The sequence below is a fragment of the Schistocerca serialis genome, chromosome 2, assembly GCF_023864345.2.
Source record: "Schistocerca serialis cubense isolate TAMUIC-IGC-003099 chromosome 2, iqSchSeri2.2, whole genome shotgun sequence".
NCBI lineage: Eukaryota > Metazoa > Arthropoda > Insecta > Orthoptera > Acrididae > Schistocerca > Schistocerca serialis.
The window spans coordinates 863,067,049-863,092,953 of record NC_064639.1 but is presented as its reverse complement, the minus strand read 5'-3'; the positions used below and the strand labels follow the sequence as shown (position 1 = coordinate 863,092,953).

The window sequence follows — 25,905 nt, the reverse complement described above, 5'->3', positions numbered from 1 at the left end:
TTTGCTTTTTCTGCAATAGGAAAGGACATGTTCAAAGTGTTTGCCAGAAAAAGCTCAGATCAGACAATCACTTTTGCTTCGCGCCGGAATCGAACCAAGGACACTCAGGATCGTGGACCTTCGCCCATGGACATTCATGTAGTTAATTCCGATTCGTCCAGTGACACTTTCTCTAACAGTGACTGTGTTCGTCCCACAAACAGTGTGCGTCGACGTCGCCGGAAATCACGTCAATTAGCAAGTGATTCTGTACAAGTGTCTGTTCAAATTGCACAAAACAGTCGCTCTTGTCGTCAGCAGGACAATAAACTTTTTGTAGATTTGGACTTTAATGGCAAGGTCATACCGTTCCAGCTCGATACCGGAGCTGCAGTTTCATTGCTCAATCACGACACGTACAAACAACTGGGCAAACCTCCGTTGCGTGCCGCAAATGTTACGCTAAAAAGTTATACAGGACAGCCGATCCCTGTATTAGGACAGTGCAGCCTTCTTGCAACATACAAGGGACAAACAAAACTTGTGTCATTTTACGTTCTTCGTTCTTCTACTGCAGTGAACTTGTTTGGCTTAGATTTATTTCAATTGTTTAACATGTCTACAGTAAATCAGGTCCTATCAGTGAATCAGACTGTGCCTTCAGACAGTGTTTCTCGTCTGTGTGAAGATTTTGCCGACATTTTTGCACCGGGCCTTGGTTGCGCTAAGAACTATGAAGCACATTGGGAACTGAAAGTCACCGCGCAACCGAAATTTTTCAGAGCGCGCAATGTTCCCCACGCATTGCGTGATGCGGTCGCAAGAACTTTAAACGATTTCGCATCACAAGGTGTGATTGACTGTGCGCAATGCCTATTCTCTTTCAGCTCCGCTTCATCGCTTACGCCGTACAGGTGTTCCGTTCGTCTGGACGATGGAATGCGAACGCGCCTTTCGCCAGTTGAAATCGGCGTTGCTTTCTAATACTTGCCTCACGCCTTTCGATCCCCAGAAACCCCTTTTGTTGATGGTAGATGCATCGGATTTCGGGATCGGTGCTGTGCTTGCGCACAAAGTTGACTCGCATGATCGCCCTATTGCCTTTGCGTCCAAATTGCTCTCGTCTGCGCAACGAAATTACTCACAGATAGAGAAAGAAGCTTTGGCTCTCGTATTTGGTGTTACTAAGTTCCATGATTTCTTGTATGGTCGTCACTTTACCATCATCACAGACCACAAACCTTTGACATCGCTTTTTCATCCGAACAAGCCTGTACCTCCACGTACAGCGCAGAAATTCATTCGCTGGTCTATTTTCCTCTCGCAGTACCGCTACGATATCTTGTATCGGTCCACTGCTAAGCACGGAAACGCCGATGCATTGTCCCGTTTGCCTGTTGCTGAGGATAAAGCATTCGATTCTTCCGAACTTGCTTGCATGTTCATTGATTCGGAAACCGATGAAGTGGTCGAATCGTTTCCGATTGATTTTCGTCGTGTAGCTACCGCCACAACTGCTGACCCTGTCCTTGCTACTGTTTTGCGTTTTGTTGCTACGCAATGGCCTTTGTCAAAGTCTCGGATCGAGGATCCGTTGGTTCGCCGATTTTTTGCTCACAAGGAGAGACTTTTTGTTCGACGTGGTGTTTTGTTGTTGCGTTCTGATAATGATCAGTCCCGAGTCGTGGTCCCACGTTCGTTACAGTCCTCTGTCTTACGGCTTCTTCACCAAGGACATTGGGGTATAGTGCGAACGAAACAACTTGCTCGTCAGCACTGTACTTGGTTCGGAATCGATGCTGCGATTACGAATATGTGTTCTTCTTGCATGGCGTGTGCCGACCAACAATCCACGCCGCCGCGGAAAGTCTTTGCGTGGCCAAAAGCCACTTCTCCTTGGCAACGCTTGCACATTGATTTTGCTGGTCCATTCTGGAATGCTCGATGGTTGGTTCTGGTCGATGCCTTCAGTAATTTTCCTTTTGTTGTCCGGATGTCTTCCACGACGTCCTCCGCCACCATCCAAGCGTTGTCTGCTATCTTTTGCATTGAAGGTCTTCCGCAGACTATTGTTTCCGACAATGGCCCACAATTCATGTCCGCAGAATCTCAGTCATTCTGCCAGGCCAATGGTATTCATCATCTGACATCCGCGCCGTTTTCGCCTCAGTCAAACGGTGCCGCTGAACGATTGGTCTGGACTTTCAAGTCACAGATGTTGAAGTTGAAAGAGTCGCATTCTCGGGAGGACGTGTTGTTGCTCTTTTTGTCATCGTATCGCTCTCAGCCCCGAGATGGTCGCTCGCCGGTTGAGTTGCTCCACGGTCGTCCTCATCGGACCTTGATGTCTTTGCTGCATCCGCCGATCAGGTTCCTGTGCAGCGGCAGACTCCTGCTTTTGCTCCAGGCGACGTTGTATTTTATCGCAACTATCGAGGTTCACGGCGTTGGCTCGCAGGGCGCATTCTTCGCTGCCTCGGCCGCGCGATGTATTTGATTTTGGGGGCCTCTGGTGAGGTGCGTCGGCATCTCAATCAGCTGCGCCTCTGTCGTCGTACGGGTTCTGCCGCTCCCCGTCTGCTTTCAGCGACGGTGCCGTCCGGTCAGCGCCCTGGGGACCCATCTACTGGCTCGCCTCATCCCCAGGTGTTACCGACGATGCCTTCCATTTTGCCCCATGGCGACGCGCCGCCGCAGCCGCCGCCGCCGCCGCCGCCGCCGCCGCCGCCTGTTCTCCCGCCGGCGCCGCCCGCATTCGACGCTTCGCTGCAGCCGCCAAGCGCCTCCCTGGGTCACGCGCCGCCGATCGCTTCCCGTGACCAGCCGTCCTCCGCCATGGACCTCTTGCCCGCTCCGGACCACATGACGTCATCGCGCGTCGGGTACCCCGACGCAATGGAGGTCGACCCTTCGGCCCCTTCTGTCTCATTACGGGCGCATACACCGCATGTTGACGTGCACCCTGGACTAGGTTTTCAGGCGTTTCCTTGATCCCCTCGGACCGAATGGCCGGGTGCGGGTGGCACAGCCTCGCCTGTTGTTAGGCTCCCTACCTCATCGCATACGTCAACATGGGGTCCTCCCCACGGCGGGCGGAAGCCTTATCACACAACCGTTCGCCGATTTGCGGGGGAGGAATGTGGTGTCACCGCCAGACATCACACTTGCTAGGTGGTAGCTTAAATCGGCCGCGGTCCATTTAGTACATGTCGGACCCGCGTGTCGCCACTGTGTGATCGCAGACCTAGCGCCACCACAAGGCAGGTCTCGATATATGATAGAGCACTCGACCCAGTTGTACGACGACATTGCTAGCGACAATACGGATGAAGCCTTCCTCTCATTTGCCGAGAGACAGTTAGAATAGCCTTCTGCTAAGTCCATGGCTACGACCTAGCAAGGCGCCATTAGCCTTACCTAGTTTGAGAGTTATCGTATAAATGTCTCAAGAAGAACGCTGTATTCATCAAAGAATAAAAGTTAAGTATAAAGCAGCTACGTACTTTTCTTGCTACCATTCAATAGTTATCCTGTTCCAGACTTGACGCCAGTCGGCGTGTGTGTACGTGTGCCTTTCTTTCGGCTCCCTTCCCAGTGTGGCGTAGCAAGCTTGTTACGCCACAACAGTTATGATGCCTTTATCGTTAACTTCCTAAGAAGAAATGAAAGGCTGAGTCCCACCAAAAGACGTAAACTCGAGCAAAGGGAAATGTGAACATAATATTTTGCATCTGATAGCTCCAAAAATGGGTTTTGCGCTACGAATTCTGCCCCAAGGGGTGTGTGCATCACAGCTGGAATTTGTTAGTAACAACAGAGACACCTTTCGGTCGCAGTGTAAGAAAATCGACCGACAAAACTACATCGCCTGTGCTACTGCATGATAACGCACTCTGTTGATTTGAGAAACAAAACTATCTAGGAGATTGATAGGAAAGTCGTCTCTCAGGCACTTGTATTAATAGGGAAGTTCTCTCTCAAGCATTTGTCCCTTTCGTCATATACTCGTAAAATTTTACCTTTCCCGCTGTTGATCGGTCAACCGTCACGACAATTCATTTCTAGACGAAAATACTCTTCAAACTGCACTGGTTTAATGACATCGTTAGAACCAGTAGGTTTCTACAGACGTAGAATTTATAAACTACTTTAGCATTGTCAGATTGTTTTAGATATCGTGAAAGGAAATTCCGCTGCAAATTAATTTCTCTTTGATGATTACTGTTGCGTTCAGTAAACTAATGAAAAACGCAATTAAAATATTCACTGTACTAATACAAATTAAATTCAGCTTACTACGGAAACATCACGATGGCAGTGTTTCTTAATAAAGCATTAAGTATGTGCAAGACGATTGAGCCTATTTTAACACTAATTAGTAGGATATTACCGACTTTGACTTCGAAAAGGTCTGTATTTACTTCATGTCCTGTATCATTCTCAAGTATTATGAAAATGTGGCAGTTCATAGATAAAATATTTCGGCAGAAAACAAAAGTGGCATTATGAATTTTGCAGTACTGTAAGGTTTTCGCTCTGACACCAAGAGGCACTAAAAATAGAAAGACGAATTTTGCTTGAGCGTTGTCTTACGATTTCCTTATAGAGTTTGTATCTGCCTGCTTGTAGCTCTGCAACAGAAGAATTAAAAATCTGGCTTTCAGCGAGTCTCGAAAGACCAATAGAGGCAGCGTACTCATGACAGGCAAGCACGTTACCCAGGAGCTAGCGAACAGGTGTGGTATCATTGACTTACTTATTGGCCCAGTATGCGCTATGGCAGATAAATCGCAACATAAGAGGCGGAAGTATTTGTATTTCCTGTGTGGAACGACTTTCGCTGACTCAAAAGCATTAACCTGATATCCTTATGTCACATTTCAAGAGAAAATCACATTATTCAATTGAAATGACACGATAATATCAAATGAATTTAGGAGGCTACTTCTGTGCCATCAAGGAAGTAACTCGTCGGTCACAGAATTGCCAAACATATTCTGCGCTGTTGCCAAGTTTCAGTTATACTGCCAAGAAGAATACCAGCTGATGTGTTCTGTGAGGGACCTCGGAAATGACTATATCTTCGTCTCAAAGTTGCGGGTGGCAATAGCCGCAATATCCTCATTATATGTCAATGAGTCTTATTCGCATTTCTGTAACTAGGTTTAGGGGTTAGAGTGTAATTACTTGTAATACATCGATGCACTGAGTGCAAACTAAATGTCATAGATTAATAACTGCGACAGGAATTTGTGTTTACCGGCCTTAATCGGACGGAAACATTGAAAGCATATTCACCAGACTCGATTCACAATTTTGGAGCTTCTCCAGTGGTTAAGTTGGCGACGTATCTTTGCTGTACGATATTGTTACTGAGATCACTGTCATTGGCACATCCTCCAGAATACAGGCATGGCCTGGCTTATTGTTGTCGGCTTTTCTGACGGATATTCTGCCTTTGCTCGAAACGTGAAGACTTAAGGCGAATTCGAATATTCCATATGGCGAAAATTTAATGTTTCTATTCTTCCAGCTCTAACATCCAAAAAACAGTTACAACAAGCGGCAGAACAGCGCCTGTGAACCAACAATTAATAATGCAGTCATAATTAGCGGAATCTGACAAATTCCATCTGTCATCTGATAATTTTGAAAAACTACTTTTTTCATCTGCACAGCAGCTCAGTATGAACTCATGGGTTTCATAGGATTCCTCTACTTCATTTCGTTGTGATCGTTTACAATGACAGTAGGGGAGGAGCAAAACCATCTGACTTGAAACATACTTTTCCAGTGGGATTTGAATTTTTGGATATAGTTGCAGTAGCACGTCCAGTGAGGTATCAAGAATGTGAGCAATCACTCATTGCTGTAGTATAGGCTAGGGCAGAAAGAAGCAGGTTTCTGACAAAATAAACGATTAGATACACTGTCGATGTCACTTATTAAAGAGGAATTACTCATAAAAATGCAACAATATGTAATGAAATGAGTAGGTTGATGCAGCTCCAGTCCGGCACTATCACTGATTTGCCAGATATTTTCCGAATAGCACTTACGATAAAAATGTGTGTGTGTGTGTGTGTGTGTGTGTGTGTGTGTGTGTGTGTGTGAGTCTGTGTATGTGTGCGTGTGTGTGTGTGTCTGTTCTTTCGGACATTTCCGAAAAAACAGACACTACGAATCGAAATAGACAACATTGTTAATCAATTAAATATCGAAAGACAGATGTCCAGGCTGTCATGGGCGTTAAAATATAACAACGGCGTCAGACGAAAATTTGTGCCTGACTAGGTTCGAACCCGGATTCGTAGTGTCTTTTCGTTCGGATATGTCCGAAAGAACAAACACCACACCTATATCCATATTCACGGTGTCTCAGGAGGAACAGTAGATATTTTAGCGGGTGATGAGGTGGTAGTACAGACGAATTGCATAAAAAAGTTACAAATAAAAGCGTCCACTTTTTATTGAGTACAGAGATGCAGCTGTTAGTACGTGACCCTAACAAACTCAAAGGAAAGGCAAATGAGGACGTTCAAAGTTGGTTTTCAAAAATTCCCCACCAACTTCAATGCACATTTGACTTCTCTTGATAACACCACGTGTAGCTCTTCCGAGGTCGTCTTTGGGTTCTTTTATGAGGGCTGCACTATTCATAATCCGAACGATCAAATCGGCTGTTGGTTTTAATTTTTCTTTGTAGACTTCGCCTTTAACCACCAGTGCAGGCAAATATCCAAAGAGATAAGTCCGGGGACCTTGGTGGCCAAGAAAAGTGCCCATATCTATTGAGCCATCGTCCGGGAAATGTTAGGCTTGGATAATGTCACCTGACGACTAGAATGTGCAGGAGCCCCGTCATGCTGGAGGAACATACGCGTTCTCGTAGCCAAAGGAACCTTTTCCAATAACGCTAGAAGCTCATTTTCAAGGAAGTGTAGACAACTGGGTCCTGTAGGGACCAACATACGAAACGACAATGCATTGAACCCAGCTATATGTACTCGATAAAAATTGGACACATGTTATATGGCACTTTTCTGCAATTTGTCTCTACTAACACCTCCTAGAATATTTACTATTCCTCCTGAAACAGCCTATATAATTATTCAAGTCTCGACTGGTCGTCGAAAGTTTTCAGTGCTAGACGCAAGTCATTGTCCGAACCCTCGCGGGAAAACAGTGTGGCCGCGAGTGAGTGGAATAATGGACGAGGGGGACGGGGGGGGGGGGGGGGGAGGGGAGATGGCGGGAGGTACCGCGCACGTGGTATGCGGGTAAGATGGGAATTCGCGTCTGACGAATAGCGTGTGTAGATAGGTGCTGCAGAGAGGTTGGCTGCTGTGTCCCGATAGTGCCCACCGTCGGAGGTTCGAGTTCTCCCTCCGGCATGGGTGTGTGTGTTGTCCATAGCGTAAGTTAGTTTAAGTTAGATTAAGTAGTGAGTAAGCTTAGGGACTGACGACCTAAGCAGCTTGGTCCTATAATATATTACCACAAATTTACAAAATTTTAAATCCAGAATACTGCATCTCGGTTCTTACAATAGTGCAATAGGTGTACACTGGTTAGATGTAACTGAAGAGAGACTCTAATTCGGATTGTGGTTAACGGCGAATCCCAAGCGCATGGCTACGAACAATTAGGGGCGGAAACTTAATGTCATCGGAGCCTTGTTGAAGGACAATGACATGCGATCGTTAGACCGACTGCAGGAAGTTCAGTTTATACATACATACATACTTAGCAAAATATATGATGTCGCAGCAGTCTTACCGATACCGCAGGTCGCCGCACATAAAATACTAGCTGCAGCGTGTTGGTATGTGTGGAAACAAAATATCTTCAAAGTATCCTTCCACACGGCGACTTTGCAGAAGCAAAACGTAGGACTTGGAATTAAAGACGTTAAATCTATAGGTGACGCACTGTTTCTAACTCGTGCTTTCAAAATAATACATGCCACTAACACAGGCATCATGAAACTTCTGCTCCTCTCGTTAGATCCTGGGAATAGGAACGCTCCTGTTAATGTAGCACATATAGATGCCAGCCTAGATTACGTCCGAAAGTACTATGTCGATTGCAGCTGTATAAGACTTCCATCAGCACAAATCAAAACTAGAACCGTCTATGATTATATTACCAGACATCGTCTTCACAACCCAATTCAGGTAAATTAACCTACTAAAAACTGGATGAATGTATAGAAAAATATCAACAATAAAATTCTACCAGTGCCGTATGGTACGGCGTTGTAAACGAAACCATACCCACAGCGGAACGATTATGGAAAATCAAATTGAGGCCATCTCCATACTGCGACAAATGTCGGCTTGTAGAAACTGTAGCGCACATATTCTTATGTGCCAATAGAATCAGAATTTGGGACTAGAATAGGAAGAAAATAGCACTATCAACAGAACCGTAGAATGTCATATACAGATAACTGAAGCCTTACAACCCAACTGGAAATGTCACCCGTCGGCAAAGAATAACAGTTTTTCGTGGCTTCTAGGACAGTTTCTGTTTTACGTGTTAAAAAACAAAACTTCGAACTGAGAAGAGTACATGTTTTATATTGCAGAAGAACATTTTAAGCTGAAGAAAAATAACGAGTATCAGGAATGGTTTCAAAATTTTTTGTCTATTGCTTTATGTGGGCTACAAAGAAGTGGACAGTTTTATTGATTATAAGTAGAATACTATTCATCACCTTTTTTATTCCTGGAATCTGCTTTTTCGTTGGTTCTAAAGTCAGAACTGTTCTAATTTGATAAAACCCCTCCGGCTCCGAAATTTCTTTCATTTGTTGAAAAGTATATGGCTTCCTTACAGACCTCATATGCATCCAGTGCATAATAACTTAAATTGTGAATATCTTTCTGAATGATTGTTTATGTATTTTTCCGTCACCCTTTCGACTGTTATAAGTTATGTTCTACAAGGAACGCACGCCATTGGAGGCGGAAATCTATAATTTATTTTACCTTAATTACTACTTCAATTTTGTTCTAAAATTTAAGGCATATATAGGAACAAACATGGAATACATGGGAATAATACTGTTACGCAGTGACAGGCATGGGGGAGGCATTGTGGCCAGGCGTCGGATCTTCGACCCCTGCCCCCTTTGCTATCGCCGACCTGGTGCTCAAAGTCTTCTCAAATTAATAAAAAAAAAATAGTACAGTGGTCAGCACGTCTGTCTAGGAAGCATTGAGTCCAGGTTCGAAGCCCGGTCGGTCACAATTTTTCTTCTGCCGTCGTTGCTGTATTTCAACGCTCTGTGACAGTGTGGACGTCGGTCTTTCGATATTTAAGATGCAATTTTTTTTTGAGTCAATAGAGGTGATTTGCGGACATTTGTCTTGCCATCAATGTAACAGGACTTCAACGGCATCCAACCGTTAGTCATTGCTTTGTGACGGCGCTAACGAATGTCATATACATGCGAATCAGATTGTAGCGCATATTTAGTAAAATAACGAATGGTCAGTATACAAGTATTTACGAAAAGTTCAAATGGTTCAAATCGCTCTGAGCACTATGGGACTTAACTTCTGAGGTCATCAGTCCCCTAGAACTTAGAACTTCTTAAACCTAACTAACCTAAGGACATCACACACATCCACGCCCGAGGCAGAATTCGAACCTTCGACCGTAGCGGTCACGCGGTTTCAAACTGAAGCGCTTAGAACCGCACGGCCACACCGGCCGGCTACGAAAAGTAGAAGCAGGATTGAAGTGAACTGATCACTTAACCAAGTGCAACGTTGAGTACCTGTATAATGGGTCATTCCAGCTGCATAGCTGAGGGTAATATTTGTTAAGCAATTCACTGCAGAATTAATGTAATACCCGTACGATGATCTCTGTAGTCATACTGTATCATTGGCAGCTCGCGAATGGAGTACTATGTTCGTTACATCGGATCACTCAAGCTGATGCCAAATAAAGTGAAGTGACGACGCCACCACACTGTCTTTACTTAAGTAGGTATTCAGCGCTAAATTATGTGCGCCACCATTAACGTTACTGTAGCAGTTTGATAACAACACCACCACTACTACTGCCAACCTGTATCATTATCATCACACAGTTGTAACTCGCAGTGATTACAAGTTGGTGATGTTTGTCAAGAGTAGCGGAAAGGGCCTCATGAATGTGAAGATCCATTTGCATTACGCCTAGGACGGAGAGAATCCTAAATAACAGTAATAGATCACCCAGCGAAAAGAAGAGTCCACGTATTGTCTCAAGTTCTTGCAGTCTGATATTAATGCAATACATTTATACGTTTGACACTAAGTGCGTTTGGTAAATGAAACGTATACCAATTTAGTAGCGGTGAATTGAAAAATCTTCCTTTTGTTAACAATGTATACCAATTTTATGGTGTTTAAATGAGAAATCTTACTTTATGAAGTAATATCTTTTCAGTGTTGTCTAATATCACCAGACGTAATTTCGTTGACGGGATGAAATGTTTACACAGAATGTTCTCTTCGTAACAATTCAATCGTTTTCGAGGATTTATTCGCACTGTTACAAGAAAATGTAGTGGCTTTATGAGTTTATTACGAAATTATTGAAGTTGAAATAAATTACGTCATATTGTAAATTATATATGGTAGTGAGTAAAGATAAATCGGCATTTTACATCCACCTCTAACTCTATACTCTGCAAACAACTAAGAAGTTCATGGCATGGGGTATTTCCGATTGTGCGAGCTATTGCTGCTCCTTCACATTGTGTATAACTATGGAGCACAGGAAGAATGATAGCTTAAATGCATCTGCATCTTGTGAACGTCTTGAAATCCATATGGGAGCGATACGTGGTGTTTCTGAGCTTCCTTAACAAATCCTACCTCTTGAAAAATTGTAAATAGGCTTTCAGGGGACAGTTTGTATATGTTTTCAAGTATCTGTCAATATGGATTTTACAGGATCTGCATAACATGAACTACCATATTCTAGATGACATTGAAATCTTATCAAGTTAGACAATCCTTTTGGACATTTTTGAGGGGAAACTAATTACGGATAACTGTACGACCCGCAAAAGGCTAAGGTTACTATTAACATTGTTTGCAAGGGTCTTTGATATGCTACTCAAACAACAGGAATTCGAACATACTTTGCTGTGGCATGCTTGAAATTACTTCTACATTTTTCGATAATCTGCAGGCAGTTAATAGACTCCTGTCACCCAATCAAGTGCCAATTGTCTGCAAGTGATCTCATATTTCACTACAATCATACAGTGTTGGAACGTTTGTATGTCCAGAAGCATTTATACGGATCAGCTGCGTAGAGCTCTTGACAGTCTCCACTACATCGATGATATACTTCTCGCCAAGAGTAGCCCTATCAAACTTCCTTAAAAATCGTACACTCGACACCAAAAAATTTGGGTCACTGCCGAATACAACCAACTTAACGTAGCTGTGTTGCAGGTCCTCTAAACAGCAAAACCCCGTGGGGTACAGTCGTTTGACTACACACAATGGGTACCGCAAGAGACTACTAGAGACCAAAGGTCTCTATGGCAGTCAGTCTAAGCGTCAACTAACATCTTCATACAAAACATATTAGAAAACACGTTCTTAGCGATGAGACACCCCATGACACTCATAAAGTAACCTTAATTACAACAAATGACATTCCAAAAGTTCTGAGAACACGGATTATTTTACATGTATCGTAGAGTAATCCTTAGTCAAAATTAAATACTTGAGACAATATATGGAGTTACAAAGCTGTACGGCAATTGCAAAAAATTTTTCGCTCGCGAAAAGGTTTTCCATCCACGTGCTGAACGTCGCTCAACGGCGAGTGGCTCTGGAAACTGAATATTGGACGAACCAGTAAAAAGAAAAACGCTATTAACGGCAACAAACACTCGACTGAAATCTCAATATTAACAGCGAATCACCAGTAATATCACTGTTCTCGTAACACATCAACAGCTACTTGTACACAAATTTGAACTTTAAATGACATGACCAACACCGTCGTTCTGGACCTGGATTCAAATCCAGCACCTATAGCCATTGCTAACCAAGCTAAGCTTTGTTTGTGCCTTATTGAGACCCGATCACTAGGCATAAAAAGACGTGAAGTATAGACGTTTGCACCAGTATCCTGAAAATAAATGACTAAAATGTTTGTACTGAACTGTGAATCCTGTCATAATAGTTACCTTCCTGGGAACTACCCCCAACGACGTTTAATATGGTGTCATTCGCAAGGAACAAGGTATGCCCATGTTTAAAATTGAAATGCCATCATGTAAAGCTTGTGACAGGGATGCGAACCCAGCACCTTATCGGATTGTTAACGAAGTACGTAAACTCAGAAGATAAATATCAAATGTTTTCACCAATAGCGAGATGTTGGAACCTTAAATGACGATAGAATGGTTTTTGCCTGACTGGGATTCGAACCCAGCATCTAGCTCCGTCGTTTTCTAGCCAGGAACAGACGATATATAGCTATTGTTGGCTCACCAGTAGCGAGATGTGCGCATGTTTAGCTAGACATCAGGCGACGAAAAGTTCTGTGCTGAATGGAATTCAAACCCCGCACACGTGGTCATGAAGACACTTTGACTATCAAATTCTTTTCCTATAATAGCTGGGAGTGGCATGTTTGTACTTTCAATGATGTGGTGGAAAATACTCTGCTGACTAGAAATTGCATCGACAACATATAGTCGTTGGTGATCACAACGAACACAACGTCAAACTCAAATCCGTTTTCGCCAGTAGGATGGAGAGGGAATGTTTGAACTTGAAAATATGTAAGGAAACGTTTGATTTTGTAATGTTGTGATAAAAAGCTCATCATGTGGCTGTGAGTTGAAATGAACACGTTACAGCTGACAATGCACGAAGAGACGTTAAAAATGCAACTATTTTTCACTAGTAGTTCGGAGTGCACATGCTAGGGCTTGAAATGAAATAGTGAATATTTTGTGTTGATCAGGATTCGAAAGCAGTTAGGTGCCTTTCGAAGAGGCCTAGAAGAGTTTGCAATCTTGGGGAACACAGTGAAATCGAATTCGAATCCCAGTCCAGCACCACAATTTTCAACGTCTCAGTTTCAAATAAAGTAAAAGCCTTGTGAACTTACGGTGCCATCAGTTCATTAAATGAAATACGTTTTCTAGTTTACGCTGATGACAGAGTCTCTGTCTTCCGGGGTTTCTCCATCAGCTCAAACGAATGCCGCTCTGCCCCAGTCGGCAGCGAAGGGATGTTATCTTTACTGCGGATATTGAACTACGGAGCTTACTGGTGTTCTGCACTTGGCGTTACTAGGGCTGAGGGAGACTTACTTGTGTGTGTTAAAAATCTACGCCTGACGTGAGATGTGAACCTACACGTTCTACACATCAATTCAAGATTAGTCCACCAGACCACAGAACCTCCTGCCAAGCCCATAATTATGAATTGCAGAGTATTCATTTAGATGTAGATGCAGTTGTCAAGGGATGGGTAACAGGAAGGAGGTCGGGATCTGGGAATGGATAGAAGTGCAGAAGTGCAAACTATAAGCGTGAAATGCTTGCAAAGTATTGTACTTAGATGTGTGCGATTGTTCGTTTTATCTGAGGACCGAGAGATAAGAAAGGACTGTTTTCAGAACTAAGAATGGGTTATAGGGAAGGGAAGACCAAAGAATATGGATTCATAGGTGTTGAGAGGAATGATGGAGAGTAATGACAGCAGCAATTAAAAGAGAAAATGTAGCGTCAATGGAAACCGCTAGATTTGTTTATAAAATTTTGGGGGAATGGATTAGAAGGGCACTTTCGGCGATAGTGTCAGAGAGAGAGAATGTGTGAGAGAGAATAGAGGAGATATTAACAACGAGTAAACATAATATCAAATCGTTTGCGTATTGTGTGGAGGACGGAGGGTGTAAGCATGGATAGAGGGAAGAGAGAGATGTACAGGGCTGTTACAAATGATTGAAGCGATTTCATAAATTCACTGTAGCTCCATTCATTGACATATGGTCACGACACACTACAGATACGTAGAGAAACTCATAAAGTTTTGTTCGGCTGAAGCCGCACTACAGGTTTCTGCCGCCAGAGCGCTCGAGAGCGCAGTGAGACAAAATGGCGACAGGAGCCGAGAAAGCGTATGTCGTGCTTGAAATGCACTCACATCAGTCAGTCATAACAGTGCAACGACACTTCAGGACGAAGTTCAACAAAGATCCACCAACTGCTAACTCCATTCGGCGATGGTATGCGCAGTTTAAAGCTTCTGGATGCCTCTGTAAGGGGAAATCAACGGGTCGGCCTGCAGTGAGCGAAGAAACGGTTGAACGCGTGCGGACAAGTTTCACGCGTAGCCTGCGGAAGTCGACGAATAAAGCAAGCAGGGAGCTAAACGTACCATAGGACGGTGCTCCACCGCACTTCCATCATGATGTTCGGCATTTCTTAAACAGGAGATTGGAAAACTGATGGATCGGTCGTGGTGGAGATCAAGATCAGCAATTCATGTCATGGCCTCCACGCTCTCCCTACTTAACCCCATGTGATTTCTTTCTGTGGGGTTATGTGAAAGATTCAGTGTTTAAACCTCCTCTACCAAGAAACGTGCCAGAACTGCGAGCTGGCATCAACGATGCTTTCGAACTCATTGATGGGGACATGCTGTGCCGAGTGTGGGAGGAACTTGATTATCGGCTTGATGTCTGCCGAATCACTAAAGGGGCACATATCGAACATTTCTGAATGCCTAAAAAAACTTTTTGAGTTTTTGTATGTGTGTGCAAAGCATGGTGAAAATATCTCAAATAATAAAGTTATTGTAGAGCTGTGAAATAGCTTCAATCATTTGTAATAACCCTGTATTTGACATAACAAAAACTACTGTGGCAGAGTCCATCTAAACTGATTAGTTTCTATCTAGACAGGGTATAATGAAATCAAAATAGAATATTTAACAATCTGTATATAAAAAAGAAACCTACTTGAATTAAAAAGGCAACTCAAAGGAAAACTAACCCATATTGTATTTCTGTTGCCACGCGACCTTCCACTAGCTCCCAATGAGGAACAATGACGAAAAAGAAAACAAAACATTTTAAGGACTCTAATATTTTATCCAGAATCCTTCATTATTTTGTACGTCTATCATGCGTCTTGGGATAGAATGTACACTCCTGGAAATTGAAATAAGAACACTGTGAATTCATTGTCCCAGGAAGGGGAAACTTTATTGACACATTCCTGGGGTAAGATACATCACATGATCACACTGACAGAACCACAGGCACATAGACACAGGCAACAGAGCATGCACAATGTCGGCACTAGTACAGTGTATATCCACCTTTCGCAGCAATGCAGCCTGCTATTCTCCCATGGAGACGATCGTAGAGATGCTGGATGTAGTCCTGTGGAACGGCTTGCCATGCCATTTCCACCTGGCGCCTCAGTTGGACCAGCGTTCGTGCTGGACGTGCAGACCGCGTGAGACGACGCTTCATCCAGTCCCAAACATGCTCAATGGGGGACAAATCCGGAGATCTTGCTGGCCAGGGTAGTTGACTTACACCTTCTAGAGCACATTGGGTGGCACGGGATACATGCGGACGTGCATTGTCCTGTTGGAACAGCAAGTTCCCTTGCCTGTCTAGGAATGGTAGAACGATGGGTTCGATGACGGTTTGGATGTACCGTGCACTATTCAGTGTCCCCTCGACGATCACCAGTGGTGTACGGCCAGTGTAGGAGATCGCTCCCCACACCATGATGCCGGGTGTTGGCCCTGTGTGCCTCGGTCGTATGCAGTCCTGATTGTGGCGCTCACCTGCACGGCGCCAAACACGCATACGACCATCATTGGCACCAAGGCAGAAGCGACTCTCATCGCTGAAGACGACACATCTCCATTCGTCCCTCCATTCACGCCTGTCGCGACACCACTGGAGGCGGGCTGCACGATGTTGGGGCGTGAGCGGAAGACGGCCTAACGGTATGCGGGACCGTAGCCCAGCTTCATGGAGACGGTTGCGAATGGTCCTCGCCGATACCCCAGGAGCAACAGTGTCCCTAATTTGCTGGGAAGTGGCGGTGCGGTCCCCTACGGCACTGCGTAGGATCCTACGGTCTTGGCGTGCATCCATGCGTCGCTGCGGTCCGGTCCCAGGTCGACGGGCACGTGCACCTTCCGCCGACCACTGGCGACAACATCGATGTACTGTGGAGACCTCACGCCCCATGTGTTGAGCAATTCGGTGGTACGTCCACCCGGCCTCCCGCATGCCCACTATACGCCCTCGCTCAAAGTCCGTCAACTGCACATACGGTTCACGTCCACGCTGTCGCGGCATGCTACCAGTGTTAAAGACTGCGATGGAGCTCCGTATGCCACGGCAAACTGGCTGACACTGACGGCGGCGGTGCACAAATGCTGCGCAGCTAGCGCCATTCGACGGCCAACACCGCGGTTCCTGGTGTGTCCGCTGTGCCGTGCGTGTGATCATTGCTTGTACAGCCCTCTCGCAGTGTCCGGAGCAAGTATGGTGGGTCTGACACACCGGTGTCAATGTGTTCTTTTTTCCATTTCCAGGAGTGTATAAGCCTGAAGATGCAACTTCCTCCCAGGCTTCCAGGACGCAGTCCCAAGAAGCATCCGCAGTAGTTGGTTGGTTCTGTGGCAAGTTCTCTGTTAATGTTGTGGCAACCTCAGCCCACATGTTTTCCATGGGGTTCATATCAGCCGCCCGTGGCGGCCAGTCCATGACGTTGACGCCAATCGTGGAGAGCCCCTGCTGAACAAATGCAGTCTTGTGAATGAGAGAATGGTCTTCTTGCAATGTTACGTCCCCTTCTGCGTACAGCATTTGCACTTACGGCAGCATCACATTTTCTGCACGCTGTCCAGAGTTCCTTCTATCCTGTGAAGAATTTCCGCCTCTCTCGCAGAAATTCAACCCCAGCAGGTAACAGATAGCCGGCCACTTCTTCTCGTCGCGGTTACATATTCGCGTCGATGTCGAGTCCCATGCGGCCTGTAAACGATTCGTGGACCATCGTTAGTGGTGGAAAACACCTTCTCATGAGTGAAAATGACGTTGTCTCACGACGCCCTCAGATGGAGCTCCGCAAATGTTAGCCGGTATAGAACGTTGTCTTCGCTGAGCTCTTGTTTCATGGTGGATCGTCATGCATGTAGTCCAGCGTCCCTCAGCCTTCAGCGAATCGTGTCACTGGATCCGGAGAAGTTGGTCTCCCGCCGCAACTGCTTCGCGTTCAGAAAGGGATTTTCTCTGCTCCTAGACACTAGGTCCCTGTCTTCCTGCTGTGAGATCACTCTCTTCCTGCCTGAGCCAGGAGTCCTATTGGTGGTGCCTCTTTCAAGGCATATTCTCCACCATCTCGTTGCAGTGTTATGTGGTACGCCATACCGTCTGCCAGCTTCTCTGATGGAACATCTTCCTACTTCAATGAGAGCGACGACTCTATTTGGAATACACCTCTCCCAATGAGCCATTACGGCAGACAGCCTGATGTGTATTTCTGCTTGCCGCTCGTATACTGATGCCAGGAGAGGAAGTAAACATATTTACGTCAAACGGAGCGGCAGAGGCAGAGGATGCGGCGCAGCCGTGCTGGCTCGTCCCGGGCTGTTGGCACACCAACGCCACCACCAGCTCGCTCACTTCCATCTAGCCTCGGCCAACCTGCGTGGCCCGTAGCTGGCGAGCCGCGGCTAGTACAGACCCGGGCCGCAAGGCCACGATCACCCCTTGAAGGATCAAAAGTTACACCTAACCTACCCAAGTATGCAGTATAAACTAACGCAGCTACAGCTATTATGCTATAACATGTGCAGGCACACCTACAGTTGACGATTAATTCAAATATTTGACGAACAACACGTCCAAAAATACATTCGTTTTAAACATAGCTACCACAAAATATTTCACCTAGCTAGCAATGGCGAGACGCAGGAAACCTTTGTTTCTTGGAGGTGCTCTGCATTAGATGTAGCCTTAAGAAAACGTGTATTCAACCACGACAACTAAGCGGAATGTAAAAGTAAACAGGTTTGGCAGCAGCTTATCCAAATAATAGTACATACTTAGTATATAATACACGTTTTGTGCACTTATAACGGATACTCAGTGTCTCTTAAACAATATGTGCTGCACGACGGAAATTACTTTCTACTGAGGCGCTTCATTTACATCTCAATGATACACGACTACTAGAGAACATTGCCCTTTAAGGCAGTCAATCCACTTGTAAATTAACACCATGATATCGCAGATATTAGGAAACACGTTACTAGAGATGTGAAAGGCCTTAAGGTCTACAACTAAACATGCTACTCCTAGCTACTACTGAATAAGAATTTGATTATTAACGTGTTTCATAACCATGTGTGCGGCGTTCGACTCTCGGTCAGCACAGACGTTTTCGTCGCCTTATTTCTAGTTAAACGTGCGCACATCTCGCTAATGGTGGACCAACATTGGACATTTATTGTCTGTTCCTGGTTAGACAACGACGGCGGTAGGTGCCGGGTTCGAATCCCAGTCAGGCAATACAACTTCAGTCCTCATTTAAGGTTCCAACCTCACTACTGTTGATAAACTGTGATATCTACATTCTGATTTTACATACTTATTCGATTAGGTGCTGGGTTCGCATCCTTGTCATCAGCATTACATGATGGCATTTCAATTTTAAACATGTTCATCCTTTGTTCCTTGACAATGCTGCAATATACAACGTCTTTCGAGGTTAATTACCAAGAAGATAATTGTCATGTTAGGGTTCCTGATTTCGTACAAACATTATCGTCATTTACGTTCAAGTTGAGAACTGATAACTGATACCGGTGCAAACCTCAATATTTGACGTCTCTTTCTGCCTAGTGATCGAGTCCCGATAAGGCACAAAGCTTTGCCTGGTTAACAATGGCTTTACTTTCTGGGTTTGCATCCGGATCCAGAACGAAGACATTGGTCATGTCATTGCAAGTACAACTTTGTGTACAAGTAACTGTTGATGAGTAATGTGAGCAATGATATCACTCGTGATTCACTGTTAATGTTGGGATTTCCGTAGAGTGCTTTCCGCCATTAATCACGTTTTCTTTTAACTGCTTAGTATTACGTAAATTTGATGTGAAACCACTCCCCGTTGAACGTTGAACGACGTTCAGCATGTGCTGGATAAACCTTTTAGACAGAAAAGAACTTGTTTCCAATTGCCATACAACGTTATAAATCCATATACTGTCTCAAATGTTCAATTGTGCCTAAGGATTACTGAACGATTTATGTGACAAAATTAGTTGTCCCAAACGTTTGAAATGTCACTTATTGTGATTAAGTTCAGTTTACAAACGTTAAGGACTGTCTGATCTCTTCTGTACTATCATGGTGTTATTTTACATCTGGACGGACTGTCGTCAAGATTGGTGTTCTCTAGTAGTCTCTAGCGGTACCCATTGTATATCTTACAACGACTGTACTTTGGGGGGTTGCGACTATGTGCAACACAGATATGCTATGTTGGTTGCATACATTCAGGTGCAGCCTACACGTTGGAATTCAGGCGTGACCCACTTTTTTTGCTGTCGAGTGTACGTTTTGTAGAGCTTGACTGTAGGCTTGCAGGGAGTGGAGATGCCTAGGCTGCATGCCAAAGTAATCACAAGGTGTAAGGTCTGCCGCAAGTGGGAATGCGGGTGCAGAAATCGGTTATAATAACTGATACTTGTCTGAGAATATAAGAATGAATCTTTCATATATTCATCAACCAAAGCAATAAGACATTCTTTGTTCCACTGTGGAGACACTTGTAGCCACTGAACAGCACTTTGAGGTTCTGCTCCTTATCTTGGCCCCATCTTCCAGACTGTGACGTCAGACGCCGGGTAGACCACTGACTAGCCGGCGCAGATAACGTTCAGGGAACGCTAGAAGGAGAAGAGCACAGGAGTACTAAGCGAAAACGCAGTGAGGTCCCTACATATTGAGGCCGTCCAGCGGGCGACGGAGCTTGGTGCGGTGCCAATATGTGAATCAACTTGTAAGCTTACAGTAAATAATACTCCGTGGACGATGGGATTTACGGTGACCATTTCTCTTCATTGTAAAGTTACCAAGTTCCGTGAGCTAGGAAATGTCCAATCTAATGACAAACATGCACCCTTATTCCTTGAATTCTTGTTTTGTTCTTTACGAGACAGTGATACGTACAATGACAATTGCTAAGGAACGGAGACACTGTTGGACATGAATAATCAGTGGCAATGATGAACGTCATGGAACACATCTAGAACGAAAAATGGTTCGTGTTTCACCTCATGGGAAAGCACGATGACAGACACGAACATCGTTCATATTTGACGCAGGTCAGACTACCAACATGAAGCTCGATAACGGTTCCGGGAGCAGATTTCCGTCTAGAAACATTTCTACCAAGAGCATCCAAGGCACACCCTACAGGCTTTAGGCTCGAGGAGTATCTAAGAAATTCCATATGTTCAATATCTTCACTTTCCAGTGTTTGTAACACCTTAGAAATCCGGTGAGGACCGGGATTGTCGTCCATGAACAGAAAGTAGGAACCTACCGCACTCCAAACCAGAATAAAATTATCCAGAATATCCTGCTTGCAATACCGCTGTGCTGCAACGCTACAGCGCACAAAGGTATCCAGCACTCTTCGATCGTCTTCCATAATGTCTGCCCACAACTTAACGTCTAGGCCTCACCCGTGACGTTTATGAATATTCTGTAGCGTGTAATGTGCTACAAAATTGTAACCAGAATCGTCTGTCACAATGCAGTGGGATTTGTCGGAGAACATCAGCGTGCACCACTTTTGTTGACCCCACTTAACATGCTCTGCACGCCAACAAACGCTTTCTCGACCACTGCATGATACAAGTAGGATCAGCTGCACAGGCTTTCGTTCACAAAAAGCAACCCGATTTACATGCCGCGAAGTGCTTCTCACAGAGACAGGTTACAAGGGCTGCAGCGGTCTGCTCTTTTTCGCAGACGGTGTAACGTATCGATCCTCTTGGAGTTTGGAGGTCCGTCTACCATCACCCGAATTTCCACCTTCAGCGGCCTGTTTTTAATCGCGATATGACTCTTTTGGACACAGATACAGCGTGTTTCAAAAAGAAACTTACGATTTTGAAAATTCATATAAATTAATTCATGGTACGTACAGAGGTTATTGCACTGTCAATTTGTAGGCAAATACATCAAGTTTTGTCTCACTTAGCTCACTAGAGCGGAACCGAAGCACAAGGAGCGCTAGCGGCAGTTGGCTTAAAGGTGGCTGCCTTCATTGGACCCCAGCGTGCTAGCTGTGAGTTCTGGTTTGAAGAATCGACGTCGGTGACAACAGTTAAGCGTAACTTCCGTACCAAGTACACTGAAGATCCGCCTAATAGGCCTAAACTTTATGAGTGGCATAAATATTTTGTAGTACAGAGTGGTCGGTGAGACATGGGAAATCATCTGGTCGTCCAAGAACACCTGACGATGTCGCTGAGCGAGTGAGACAACGTTTTTCAGCAGTTCGTTCACTCTCGTAGGAGGGTCGTCCACTACGTAATGCCCCACATTCTTTTAAAAAGCCGTTAATATGCATGGACAAACGTCCCTGTTGGCGCTTCATATTTGACGTTTGTTCTGTGCGCCGGTGAAGTTTTGAACCGTTAGGCAGAGTAGTACAACGTCAAAATTTCGTCTACACACGACTCACGGTACAAGCAGCGTGCTGTTATTAAATTCTTGTGTGCAGAAAAAAAAACCGTGGTGAACATCCATAAACGTTTGTGTGCAGTGTATGGTGATGCTGCAGTTGATGGAGTACGGTTGGACCATGGGTAAACAAAGTTACAGCTTACTTTGAAGATGACAAGAGTGTCAGTCTTGCAGTATCAACATGGCTACGCGTGCAGGACAAGAGCTCTTCGACAGAGTTGGCACACGGCCATGGAGACTCCCTAGGAAATTAGGACACGGACAAGACATGTTCATGTGTCTCTACATTAAATTCTGACTCTTAACAATAAAAGTGTTGTGAGAAGAAAAATGTGGAGCATCAGTTATTGAACGACCCTCGTACGTAGGATTAGGCAACAGCTAGCGACTGTTAGGAGCTTCGGCACAGTGGAGAGCGCTCGCTACTCACCGACGAGGTGGTCGTAGCGGACGCCGGTCCTGGCGAGGAGTTCGGCGACGGCGGGCGTGGTGCGGGCCGCGTCTTCGATGACGAGCCAGTGCAGCACGGGCACGTGCATCAGCGTCTGCGCCAGGCGCGTCAGCTCGGCCAGCTGCTCGGGCCGGCGGTACGTGGGGGTGATGACGTACACGGTGCGCTGCTGCGGCGGCGCGGAGTGGGGGGCGGCGGCCGCGTGCTGCAGTTGGCAGCGGTCAGCAACGAAGGCAGGGGCGACGGCCGCCCGCGAGCAGCGCTGCAAGTGGCGGCGACAACCGAGTGAAAACAATCGCGTCAATTTCCTTTACTCTACGTCTATGGTCACACGTTTTTTTTTCTTTTTTTTACATCAGACTACCGGATTCGTTCTACAATGACCATCTTCAGATCTCTTTTATAAAACCATGTCCTAATATACTGGAGCCAGTATATTAGAACTTTTTTTTATAAAACATAATCTGAAGATGGTCATTATAGACCGAAACCTATAGTCTGATGTCAAATTAAAAAAAAAAAGAATGTGACGATAGACGTAAGGTGAAGGAAACTTATTCTATATTCTGGTCACTGTTTTATTCCCGACCATGTCGTAGCTTGTGAAACAATCGGGTCATTCTGATATTGGAAAACAATCGAATCATTCGATTGTTGTTATACGTGTAGGTTGAATTATTTAACCATCCTGTTGACTGGAACTAGTCTGTTTGAACAATCAAATGAAAACAATCGTGTTAGTCAGTTGTAATTTTACGTATCGGTTGGATTATTATCATTTATTTATTTATTTTTTTTTCTTTCGAGCAAAAACAGTCAGTAGGAGCAATCGAATGAAAAGATTCGACACCGTTGTAGATTTGCGTACTGGCTGAATTATTCATTCTTTCCTTTCAACTGACGACAATCAGTGGAGGTACATTTGGTCTATGCAACTAATTGAAGGCGGTTTGTTTATTTCTATAAGCATTTCGCTTCTTTTGTTTGAGAAGCTCTTCAGTGGCCTAAAATACATGTTTCTTTTTATACATGCAGTATATGTATTATGTGATAGATACAATATACTGCTATGTTACATTTTTCAAGTGTTTTGCTCTTGTTTTTTTACGTTAGAATCAACTTTTGTTACACAAATGTCATATTTAAAATTATCGTTTGGTGTTACGATATCCAGCGCTGTTACCTCATGCGTATCGTCCTGGAGATATATTCTCTACTGGCCGATTTCTGGTGCTCTTTCACCCACATTTGTCACATTGCATGTCATTTGCACTTTAAATTTTGTGATCAACATATGTGTGCAATAGATATTTGTTCGAAAACTGTACTTATAAATATGCAAGTATTGTGAGTTCACCATGCGTCTATTCCTGTTTGGCTTGCTTACCTACATGTTACCAAGCTAACGAAGTGTACACTGAAAACTAACGTCTACTCATGATATTTATATCTGTGTACGTGTGTGTGTGTGTGTGTGTGTGTGTGTGTGTGTGTGTGTGTGTGTGTGTGTTGTGTGAGTGAGCGAGAGAGAGAGAGAGAGAGAAAGAGAGAGAGAGAGAGAGAGAAAGAGAGAGAGAGAGAGAGAGAGAGAGAGAGAGAGAGAGAGAGAGAGAGAGACAGGGAGGGGGGGGGGGGACCAGAGAGAACTAATGGGTGTGTACATGTGTGTATATGCATTTTGTGTGTGTGTTGGGGGGGGGGGTTATTCGGTGTGAGTTGCAGAATGTTGAATATGAATGTAACAGCTGTAAGAGAATGGTTGAGAGCTTTTGGTGAAAAGCTGATCTGAGTTTTGATTTAAATGTTCTGTGGATGGGTACATGGACAAAGGAGTGCAAAGGTGCTGGTTGGTATTATTATTATTATTATTATTATGATAATAATCCTTTTTTGAAGTATGATAACTTTACTTTACTTATTAGTGTAAACAATGATTTGTTTGGCATGTGTACATGATCATTCAACAGCGTTTTCTTTTCTTCTTTGGTTTTCTGTATGTGGTAATTCACTTGCACGGTTAGGAGGTGTATTTTATGATCGATTCTAATTATTTTCGTGTCTTTTTCGATAGTCGTTGGTTTGTGATTATGTTCTCTTAGGGACTCTGTAAATGTGGAGTCGTTTGTCCCATACTGTGTTCTTTGTAAATGACATGAAATGTTCTGTCTTTTTATTCTTTGGATCTGCCATCACAAGTGTGGTTGATGTATACCTGCTTTCTGGTATATGTCTCGGTTTTTTGTCAGATTTGCGATGTATTTTTTCACAGAATTGTCTGTTGTGTATGGCAGGTTTATTCCCTGTCTTTTGAATGTTGGTGCATTTATGTGTGAGTTTGTGTTTGTATGTCATTCTGTATCACCATGTGTCTTAGATTTTTCTGGTTATTCTGTGTAGTTGGTATGCTAATGAGTGTTTGCGTTTTGTTCTGTTATATTGTTACCTATGGTTTGGTGCTTTCTGCTATTATTATACTTTTAATTTTATTGATAAGCTTTGTTGCTATGTTGCAACTGTAAGCATTGTTTTGTGCTATTTGGATTATTATGTAAAGTTCTTTTTGGTAATTTTCTTCAGTGTGTGACACTGTGTTGAGTCCATAGGGCATGTGCTGCTTGTTTTTGTGAGTGTGGATGGTTAAAGGACTGGCGAATGATAATGTCCGTTGCTGCGGATTTACGCTAAATTTCAAACATGTCTTTACTGTTTTGATTTTTGATTGTCACATTCAGATAGTTAATTTGGTTTGTCAGCTCTCTTTCAGTTGTGGCTTTTGTAAGTAGGCTGTTTAGGTTTTTTTATTGGTAACGCCACATCTGTATGAAAATCACTGGCTGTGCTGTGGGCAGTCTGTGTCTGCTTTGCATTGTTGTAATACTCGCCATTGTAGTGTTGGGCAGCTGGATGTGAACAGCGCGTAGTGTTGCGCAGTTGGAGGTGAGCCGCCAGCAGTGGTGGATGTGGGGAGAGAGATGGCGGAGTTTTGAAATTTGTCATGAACTGCTATATTTATATATGATGATATCAAGGTAAATACATTGTTTGTTCTCTATTAATATCTTTCATTTGCTAACTATCCCTATCAGTAGTTAGTGCCTTCCATAGTTTGAATCTTTTATTTAGCTGGCAGTAGCGGCGCTCGCTGTATTGCAGTAGCTTGAGCAGCGAAGATTTTTGTGAGGTAAGTGATTTGTGAAAGGTATAGTTTAATGTTAGTCAGGGCCATTCTTTTGTAGGGAATTTTGAAAGTCAGATTGCGTTGCGCTAACAAAATATTGTGTGTCAGTTTAAGCACAGTCATGTATAATTGTTCAAAGGTGACGTTTCACTTTTATATTTTTATATACCTTGTTGATGTCAGTATGTAGGTTTTCAACTTTTTTTGTGGTCCATCTATTAAGCAAAGGATGTCATCCATATACCTGAACCAATATAATATGTTGTATTAATTTGCTGCTATTTTTGTGACCATTTTTATAAAAATAGCAGCAAATTAATACAACATATTACATTGGTGCAGGTGTATGGATGATATCCTTTGCTTAACAGATGAACCACAAACAAAAATTGAAAACCTACATACTGACACCAGCAAGGCACATAAAAATATAAAAATCACAATTGAACGAGAGCAGAATAACCAAATTAACTTTCTGGATGTAACACTCAAAAACTAAAACAAAAAGCATATGTTT

At 44.0% G+C, this 25,905-nt stretch overlaps 1 protein-coding gene across 1 annotated transcript in view; it reads right to left on the bottom strand.

The window, feature by feature from the left end:
- LOC126456468 (galactosylgalactosylxylosylprotein 3-beta-glucuronosyltransferase P-like) overlaps positions 1-25,905 on the bottom strand; it is a 229,796-nt gene that overhangs the window by 85,134 nt on the left and 118,757 nt on the right. Inside the window, exon 2 of the mRNA XM_050092219.1 lies at positions 22,190-22,379. Within this exon, the coding sequence (XP_049948176.1) occupies positions 22,190-22,379 (190 nt within the window). The remainder of the gene's footprint in view (positions 1-22,189; positions 22,380-25,905) is intronic.